The 9,887-nt window shown below is 42.2% G+C and overlaps 2 protein-coding genes across 3 annotated transcripts; one reads left to right on the top strand and one right to left on the bottom strand.

Annotated features, from left to right (window-relative positions):
• Nucleotides 1-407: 407 nt before the first annotated feature.
• rps29 (ribosomal protein S29) lies at nt 408-1,528 on the bottom strand. The gene is made up of 3 exons (XM_085771374.1): nt 1,458-1,528; nt 842-941; nt 408-517 (listed from the first exon to the last, which is right to left on the bottom strand). The coding sequence occupies exons 1-3, from the start codon at nt 1,517-1,519 to the stop codon at nt 509-511; spliced, it is 171 nt and encodes a 56-aa protein (XP_085627500.1). The 5' UTR covers nt 1,520-1,528; the 3' UTR covers nt 408-508.
• A 972-nt stretch (nt 1,529-2,500) lies between these two features.
• mgat2 (alpha-1,6-mannosyl-glycoprotein 2-beta-N-acetylglucosaminyltransferase) lies at nt 2,501-6,115 on the top strand. Of its 2 annotated transcripts, none has more exons than XM_085771370.1 (2): nt 2,501-2,666; nt 4,201-6,115. In XM_085771370.1, exon 2 carries the CDS (start codon nt 4,458-4,460, stop codon nt 5,865-5,867), a length of 1,410 nt encoding a protein of 469 aa, XP_085627496.1. In that variant the 5' UTR covers nt 2,501-2,666; nt 4,201-4,457; the 3' UTR covers nt 5,868-6,115. The 2 variants fall into 2 exon arrangements, with proteins under 2 accessions (XP_085627496.1, XP_085627497.1); XM_085771371.1 differs by having other exon boundaries at nt 2,501-2,742.
• Nucleotides 6,116-9,887: the final 3,772 nt, after the last annotated feature.

Here is a 9,887-nt window from a genome sequence, read left to right as displayed (position 1 = left end):
GAACAACTTTAGTCTTGTTTGTTAAACCAGTTCAAAAACCAGCTAAATATACATTGTAGATTTGGCATGGATCAAAGTGCACATTCCAAATGGATTCCTTAAAGAAAAGAAATCAAAGGAACAGTCTTCTACCATGGTAAAGTAAGGTAAAAGGTAATTGTTTAAGAGTTACAGTGTGACCTCCAGCCCCCAAATTGTTGCATACAAATTTTATAGCAGAGAATGTTTGTGCATTTAGTCTAATATTTTAGTGTGATGGCTCACAAATCTCCATAACTAATAGCATTAACTATATTTAAATGGTGATGTTCCCATCTTAGCTTTCAATTTCCATCTTTCCTGCATATTTCCAAACAATCCTTCCCAGCATTTGCATAGAGAACAGTATAAATTAACACACAAAACAGTTAACTTGGACAAAAAAACACATTTATTAGCAGTGCTGAATCATCCCATCTTGGCTGGTCTTCCAGAGATCTTCATCTGAAGACTTGTCAGCGCAAGACATCTAGTCCAGCTGTGTGCAAAAAGACATCAAGTCATTAGTTATACTCGAGGAGGCAATGTTTAGATTTTCCCCACAACTTGACAGACACGAGTGAGTTAGTATCAATAGTCATTATTGATACTAACTCACTCATGGCTGTACTGTTACAATCTGCCTAATAAGAGTTTATTTTCTAGATAAACAACAGTGTCATGTTGTGATGTTTGCTTAGCTGTTTGCAGTCTTATCTTTCAGACCCGTTACAACAAAACAAGCCTTTACCAACACTGCGAATTACTTTGTAGTAGTCAAATACACTGATGAATTAAGTTGACAATTGACAACAGTATTTACCTTCACGAAGCCGATGTCTTTAGCGTACTGCCTGAAGCACTGGCGGCACATGTTGAGTCCGTATTTACGGATCAGACCGTGTCTGTTCGAGCATACCCGGCTGGAATAAAAACAAAAAGGAAAAAAAGAGAGCACATGATTACTTTCAGTTTCTGAAGTGATATAGTTAAGATGGCTGTAATTCATCCATTCAGAAAAAGTACGGGAGACGGCATGAAGTCTTCGCCGGTTATCACAGGCAAGCCTTTCTCTTTGCATCACGGCTAATCCTAGCCTAGCTCACCGTATTTTAGATTTAAACTGGCGGGTTTACAGGGTTATCTGCCACATTCACACAGACAACAACATGGGTATGTTACAGTGCAGCACAATTTATTTTAATATAATACGAACAGTTTAGTGTCAAGGGCAATAAGGCAGCTAACCGTGCTAAACACTGCTGCTGTTATACCAGTAAGGCGCATCCGCATCCTCCACCGCCATATTAGCTCACGGTCGGCTCCCATGCGGTGCACGACTGTTGGTGAATTATCAACTACCACGAACCCTAAAATCGCTTAAATCGACTCGTTACTGCTCAAATGTCGATAATAGACACATTAAGAGCGGGACTGACCAGGATCTGGATCCCTGGCCGAATTTTCTGGGGTGACTCCAGTAGAGCTGCTGATGGCCCATCTTGTCTCTCTCAGTCGAGTGTCGGAAAGGAAGAAAGAAGGCCGCGCGTGCGCCAATGAAGCGTCCGACTGGGAGTGTTTCCGGTTGTGAAGTTGTGAAGCAGCGCCCCTCAGCGGCGGAGAGACGTGCAGCAATGCAGCAGGACAGTCTGCAGGGGGCGCCACACTCAGTGCGCTCTGGACTAGATAACTAAAGAGGGTTTAGGTTTAACACGATCAGTGATGATTAGGAAAATTGGGTTAACTGAATAATCAAAATAAGGCAGACTGCAAGCTGAGTATGGGAAAAACATTTTTTCGTAAATTCATAGGCCTAATTTGAACAAACTGTGATTGACATTTTCTGAGAAACTAATTGGAGAAAAAAAAGACAAAACAGTGTGCATGGCTGCACATTTCAGACAGATTAAATGTGAGAATATTTAATCCGTTTAAATACTTAATATAGAAAAAGACAGAAAAGCTGCTGTAGCAAATAGCAATGGTCTTTCACTGTGCTGCAGAATGGAGCGGTTCTGGTGTGACAGGATGTGTACCTGTGTGTGACTGTGGAATGAGTGGAAAGATGAAGATTCATTTTCTTAAGGGATAAATAAAGCTATCTATCTATCTATCTATCTATCTATCTATCTATCTATCTATCTATCTATCTATCTATCTATCTATCTATCTATCTATCTATCTATCTATCTATCTATCTACGGTATTTTATTGGGATATATTTTCTTACACAGCAATAAGTCTGATAGTCATATAAAACAGTGTTACATTTTTAATTGCATTTAAATTACAGTTGTTTCTGTACAACAACAATGGTACTGAATTAATAAATGTGTATTTTAAGCCTTGTCCGAGTCATGTGAGTTACTTAAAGGTATAGTAAAGGCGTTTCAGTTCGTGCTGAGCCAGGCCAGCAGTAAGCAGCATTATGGATACATTATGATATTTAGGGTGTCTCGGGTGCCCCCCGCTGGACCGATGCATTGTGGGACAGAGGCAGGGGCAGGAGGCAGTAGTTCCGTATTTGGGGTTTCTCCAGCTAGCTGATTTCCATGCATTCTGCTGGAAGGTATGGAGGAGAACGGGACCGGGAGACCGCCGTACTGACGTTTCCCTCCGACAGGACCGCACGGCTTCTCCGGTGTTAGGTAACTAGTGTGGCTGTGTTTGTTCTGGTTCGTCATGGACGCTGTTTGGAGATTGGCGGTGGTGGACGGGCAGCCTGTAAGTTGCTAGCTCAAGAAGCTAACTTAAAAAGCTAGCGTTTTTCTGGACGCTCGTTGTCGTTTAATAACCGAAACTGACACGACGTCGACAACTGTTTGTTTCCCAGAGTCATTTCACCTCCGTCGGCGACATAACAGCAACAGCAGCTTGTATTAATATCGATTAAAGCCGTGCCTGGCTCGGTGTGTGTGAGACAGCGGCCAATTCAGGACAGAAAAACTAACCGTGTAACGTTAACGTTAAGGCTCCAAGTGAAACAGCGCGTATTTACAACAGGAAGGAAACACAGTAGATGCAGACCGTTAGAGTTAACGGGTCTTTTAATGGTACAGGGATCAATGTGGATTAAAAACAGCTGCAGAACAAACCTTTCACTTGATGGACGGAGCTGCAAATGTATGTGAACTCCGTATAGGGGCATACATTTTATAAAGGAATGCTTATATATTTATCATCCACTTTAATCAATCTACCCGTAGACTATATCAAACATTACTATGTTTAAATACATATTTACTGGTGTCGTTAAATCCTTTTTTGTTGAGTTTTTAACAGTAGAACCGGAAACGAAGTCATTAATATCATCACAGACCTCGGTTCAGTTAGTGTCAAATGCCTACCCCAGGCAGTGGTGTCACACTGGCCGTTCAGCTGAGCAGTGATCGTCCAATGGGATCAGGTAGGAGGATGGAGAGACCGCTGATTTAATAACAAATAAAAGATGGAGGTTTGCTCAGCAGATCCGAGCAGAAAAAGCAAATCAATATGTACCATGCAGTTAGGGACAGCGATTAATGCAGAGGAACATCAAGTATTGAGCTGTAATCAGCATTGATATACCAAGACACAATGTAGAAAGGACACAGATAAGTTCACTATTTAACTGTATTAGTGGTTTTAGTGAAACTGCTTTGTAGAGACCCCTGGAGTGGTTTGTGGAACTAAATTAGTAATGATTGCGAAATGTACTCCCAATAAGACAATGGCTTTTGTTTTTGTTTTTCTCGTTGAGTAATCTAATGGTGTTATCATCCTGCACGTTTCTGCTCTCAAAGTTAATTACTAAGGGTAAGCTATATTTAAAATAAACACTTACTGTTGCACCATCTTGTATATTAGTCCACAATCTTAATATGTTTAGGGTGAAAACTTTAGTATAGTGAGAGTTGAATCTTGACCTCGTCAATATATACTTATGATTCAAGATTATTTTATTAAACCACTGTTGGAAAATTAAATCGTCACTTTATTTTTACACATTAAATGTTTAGTCTCATTTTAATGTGGTGGGTCGCTGCCATGGACATCATTTGATCACTTTCTATTTGATTTTTGCATGTATTTGCCATATTGTGATATGCTGCCTATTTGGAAAGTATTCCTCTTGACATTTGATAATGATTTTAACCGTACTGCTCAGCCCTAAGCTTATTTTCTGGTTTATTTTTCATCTAGGTGGTTCATGCACACTGCAACACTGTTGCCTCCCAGCACCCGTCATGCCTTATGGAATATTCATCCACCACCAATGACATTCCAGTGGGATCCATGTTTACAGCAACAGTTCATTTTGCCAACAATTAGCCTCATTGCAGCTTCTTTTTGATTCAGGCTCGCTTCCCGTGCAAAGCACACCATCACAACTGCAAACCCGTGCTTTTTGTTTCTCTACAATCAACTTCTCTCCCTTCGCAAGAGGCTGACCCCTTATCATGAGATTCCGAATCTACAAGAGGAAGGTGGTGATACTGACTCTGGTGGTTGTTATCTGTGGCCTAGCTTTCTGGAGCAGCGGAAGGCAGAAAAAGAACGACACTGGATCATTCCCCAAGGAAGTGGAGATTGTGAAGAAGAGCAACAGTATCAGCAGCAGCAGCAGCAGCAGCATCAACAACCATATCCAGGTGCAAGCCACACCTGCAGTCAGCCGGGCACCTGTTCCACCCCCTGTTATACAAGCAAATGACACACATCCAGAAAAAGCAAAGGATAAAGAGAAGATAACCAAGCCAGAGGTGGATAACACCACTTTAGTTTACCGTGGCATCGTCTTCCAGCTAAATTTTGACCAGACGGTAAGAAATGAGGAGAAGTTTAAGACCTCGCGGCAGAAGGATGATCTGGTTGTGGTGGTTCAGGTCCATAACCGACCAGACTACCTTAAGCTGTTAGTGGACAGTTTGCGGAAGGTGAGAGGTGTGGAGAGCATACTGCTGATATTCAGCCATGATTACTGGTCCCCTGATATAAATAAAGTGGTGGCCTCTGTGGACTTCTGTCAAGTCCTGCAGATTTTCTTCCCCTTCAGCATCCAGCTGTACCCCCAGGAGTTCCCTGGAAATGATCCCAGGGACTGCCCCAGAGACATTCCCAAAAAAGACGCCTTAAAGCTGGGATGCATCAACGCAGAGTACCCCGACTCATTCGGCCACTATCGCGAGGCCAAGTTCTCCCAGACCAAGCACCACTGGTGGTGGAAGCTGCACTTTGTATGGGACAGGGTCCGGATTCTGAAGGACCACAAGGGTCTGGTCCTGCTGATCGAGGAGGATCACTTCATGTCTCCGGACTTTATCCATCTCTTAAAGTTGATGTCAGCTCTCAAAAGGGAGCAGTGCACAGACTGTGACATCCTCTCGCTGGGGAGCTACAGCCACATTGGCTACTCCAGCAAAGCAAACAAGGTGGAGGTGAAGGCCTGGAAGTCCACTGAGCACAACATGGGGATGGCTCTGAGCAGAGAGACATACCAGAAGCTGTTTCAGTGCACCGACACATTTTGCACTTATGACGACTACAACTGGGACTGGTCCTTGCAACACCTGACCGTGGCCTGCCTGCCGTCCTACTGGAAGGTCATGGTCAGCGAGGCGCCACGGGTTTTCCACGCCGGAGACTGTGGCATGCACCACAAGAAAACGTCTTGCTCGCCGATCAGCCAGAAAACCAAGATAGAGAACATCCTACAAAGCAGTGGGAACCAACTGTTCCCAAAGAACCTCCTGATAACAAAGAGACTGCCTGCCAACGGTGTCGGAGGGGTTGCCCCACATGTAAAAAATGGGGGCTGGGGAGATATCAGGGACCATGAACTCTGCAAGAGTTATGTTCGATTACAGTGACCTTAATTGCTACTATTATATATTATTGTCTCTTTTGCATCCTCTATAAAGAAAAAAAGCCTTTTAAAAGTAAATCTTTATGGACTATTCTTCATATTGCCTGTTTTATTGGACTGTTCCAAATAAAGACGAATGTTGGATTTTTGGCTTCTTTAACAGAAATATGTCTTTACATTGAATTATTTAAGTGATTCCTGGCAAGTCTGCTTTGTTTTGTAAGTTGTAATTAACAATAATATACTAAACAATATATTGTTGTGTTTTCTCTAACAAGGATTTCAAATTAAAAATCTGTGTGGTTACATTAAGTTACCAAAAATGTAGAACCTCTCTAAATCGTGGTAAATTGGAAGGAGCAGGCGAGAGCTCATTGGGGCAGTCACAAATTTGGTGAATCTGTGGACTTTGCAATCCCACTGTGCATGCATAATTAATTTGAAGTTATTTATATCGCACAAATTTGCTGAGATCAAAAGAGATCCTTTGAGACACCTTGTTCCATTTAAATAATCTCCCACTTAGCTTCTCCTCAACAGGTTTCTAGAGCTCACCAAGAGTCTCGTTAGCCCTGCGACTGCAGAAAGGTGCACAGCATTAATAAACAGACCAGTGGTGCTGACATCATGGGGCATGTGAATGAAACTAGTGTTTCTTAATCTACACAGTAAATGCAGATAGTGCAGGGCAAAGCGTTTTATTCCATCACTGTCCAGCTTTATATTTCACCTACACTGTGTCTTTGTTCAGAGATTCTGATTCCACATAAATGCGCACAATGCACCTGGAGAGATCCCAAGACACTGACGCAACCTTCTCGTTCGTGTTGTTGCTGTTGTTGAAGATGCATTTACATTTTAAGTGCTTAGACCACAGCTCAGTATCGATGGTTTCCGCTAAGGCCCCAGCTTGGTGGCTTCTCTGAAGCCGCATTGATTCCCCACCCCACCCCCCCTCTGGCAATGTTTAACAATTGGCTCTGCACACTGTTAAAAGTCCTGAATAACTGCAAAGTTATTGCTGACTGGACTCCCCATCCAGTTCATATTAAATACACCCTCAGGCAGACAGCTGGAAGCTTCTCTGCTCTAAATGTAAAATTTCCAAACATTGCATGAATTAAATATGACTTGCTTAATGTAAAGCATAGATCCTCAGCATATAGATGTTAGACTAAGACAAATGTAAAGAGAGTTACGGCGCTGAAGCTTAACAAAGCTTCCTCTATGACAGACAATACCTGCAGGGTAAGACGCCTCGTTTTGTCTCCCATTTGTGAACTTTTAATTCCTAATGCAGTGTGAAGACATGTGATGCTGGGACTGCTGTGCTCAGGTCATGTGACTTGCAAATTCTGCAGCTGCTCCCATGGTAGAAACCCAGTAATTGGGCCCGCACCTCAAGGGACACGGCTCAGAATAGAACTGAGAACAGGGGGATGTGACATTGTGCTCTTGATTCTTGGTGACTAATGGTTAACTGATGCTGGAGCCGTCACCGCTGTAATGTGCTGTCGCCAGTGAGAGCTCTCTGCTTCGTTCTGACTTGTTTTGATGGGTCAGATACCATGTTCTGTCAATTTATCAGTAAGTATTTTAGCTACAGAACACCTTTTTAGTCTGAGGCAGGAGAACAGCTTAACCAGTGGAACAGATAAAGAAAACAAAAATGAGGAATTAAATCAGAACTTCAATGTCTGTAATAAATTCAATATAAACCAAAGACATACTGGCACTATCATAATCTTAAACAGCCAGCCTGAACAAAGCTGAGTGGAAATAGAAGCTTGCCGTCTGTTATAATTTACATATTCATTTGTGATGGGTCATAAGTCTATTCATTTCTCTTTATGAATTACTTGAAGTGTTGGAAGTGTTGATTTTCCTGCCTCTTTGCCAGCACACAGGCCTGGAATAATAACCTACTGGAGCGTGCAGTTGAAATAAATTTTTCATTGGGAGTAAATTCTGAAGCCTGACTTGGCAATGACTAGTTCTCAAATTTTTCAGATGGCAAACAGAGTTACAAAGATAGCCTGATTACATAATCAAACATACAACAGCTGCTTTGAAGTATTTTCCAATAACCTGGACCTGACTTTTCCTGTTAACTTCCTGTTAAAGCAGCTATATTTACTGATCCAAATGACTTATTGTAATGTGACAGTTGCTGCTCGTATTGACGAAGCCACAGAGAATTATTATCTACTCCTTGTCCTGCAGCTTGCTTTGCTTCACTTCCTCTAGCTTCCTGTAAGTAAGATGGCAGACAGACACAGCAGTGGTGCATTCGGTGGACACACAGCCTGATATCTTATTTAGTAGTGGATACCAAAAACAGAGCTAAATGGAGAGGGACTGTTGGACATACGTGGCCAGAGACATGTTAAAGAGGTTATTATTAGGACTGTAGGTTCTGCATCCTAATAGCATGTACCTGTTTTTATCCCATCACTACTCCCCAGGGAAACAGGTTCTTATCTAAATGTTTCTACGTATGTGGTGCTGGGCAGTAAATTACTTACAAACTGGTGTCCAAACACCCCAGCTTGCCAAAAGGAGATTTAAAGAAGGAGCTTGAATTCTATTCTTTGATTTAACTGAGCATGATAGTTATCGCTACTTGCTTTATTTCTGATCTCACAATGGCCTGAATAAAAAACACCCTGTGGAAGTTTGGACTGAAAAACTGGGTTAATTTGATTATTCATGTAATCTTACTAATGCTATTTGTTCAGAGGAAATCCATCACTGACATAACCAAAAAAAGTGCACGTACTGTATGTCTCTTTACAAACTTAATTGTACATATTAATTCTCTCCGACCAACGACCATTATCTTAACCTGACAAGTTCTTGCGATGCATCCAAATGCTTGCTTACGCCTCTGAGAGACTCTATTAATCATTCATAGCCTTTGCGCACATTGCTAGGTAAACAAAACTCTGGGTCAATATGTGGAGGCATGCAGTGGAGGGAAGTGCATCACACTGAGGGGATGAGCAAAGCAGAACCCTACAAAACCAATGGGACTCTCTTTCAATCTATTGAATTCCTATCAAGTGGGACCTATTTCCCTGTGGATGCAAGATAAATCTAGCCGTTCCAAGCTCTTAGTCTTCGCCACAGTGTTTTGATTGCTATTCAAATGGCTGCTGAGATGGAGGAATGCTTGGTTGGGGTTTCTAAAATGAATAAAATGTGGTTGGAAAATGGTAGTTTAGGGAACCGACAATAATAGAACATGTAGTGTGTTATCAGGGTGTCATGTCTACATAGAAGACATCACTCAGAGCCAATCCCTGACTGATATCTGCTTAGCACGGATGCCAGCAGCCCAGGGGAGATCAGACAGTCAGTCAGAGCCCTTCATGTGGTGATTGACACCCTGACAGGATGATCAGGCCTCTGCTGATCACCCCTCCCCCCCTCCCTCACACTGATGCCACAGGCTGCTGCTCTAATGGCTCTGAGTGCTCGTATTTCTTCTAAAAGTGACTCATAAATTATGGAGGAGCAATTTTATTCCCCCACTAGGAGTATTAAGTATATGAAGTAAGTAGGGGGAAGTTGTAGGAATACATTTGTGAGGGGGGGAAAACAAAGACAATAGGATGTACATATATAGACAATGTTTCCTCTGTTTGATGAAGTGATGAAAGATGTTATCAGAGACAAATTGACTTCATGGTTGGGAGCTGTTCTCAAGCTCTCATTTGTCTGAATGACACTGCCCCCTACTGGCCAACAGCAACACTAACATGCCCTGTGGTGGTGAGTACATGGAGAAGATAGAAACTGTATATGGAGTAAAGTCATAACACAACCTCAGAAAATGTATAAGCTGTTTATAATGAAAATAAGTTCCATTGATTTTAATTGGCCTACAGTGAAGATGGAGCACAGCACAACATTGCATTCAGTTGTGGACAGTGTTGTCACCTTTAAAAGCTCATGCACATGGTACACCACCCATGTGTTCCCACATTAGACCTCAACATAAGGCTGTGCTAATGACACTTTC

The sequence above is a fragment of the Trachurus japonicus genome, chromosome 24 (genome assembly GCF_045865225.1).
Source record: "Trachurus japonicus isolate A0001 chromosome 24, Traja_1.0".
In the NCBI taxonomy this organism is placed as follows: Eukaryota; Metazoa; Chordata; class Actinopteri; order Carangiformes; family Carangidae; genus Trachurus; species Trachurus japonicus.
The sequence above is the reverse complement of the archived record's forward strand: the minus strand, read 5'-3'. Positions and strand labels throughout refer to the sequence as shown.

Coding starts and splice junctions, on each gene's coding strand:
- rps29 (XM_085771374.1), bottom strand. CDS start 1,519: ATGGGCCATCAGCAGCTCTACTGGAGTCACCCCAGAAAATTCGGCCAG. Junction 942..1,457: donor GGCCAGGGATCCAGATCCTG/GTCAGTCCCGCT, acceptor TTTTTATTCCAG/CCGGGTATGCTCGAACAGAC.
- mgat2 (XM_085771370.1), top strand. CDS start 4,458: ATGAGATTCCGAATCTACAAGAGGAAGGTGGTGATACTGACTCTGGTG.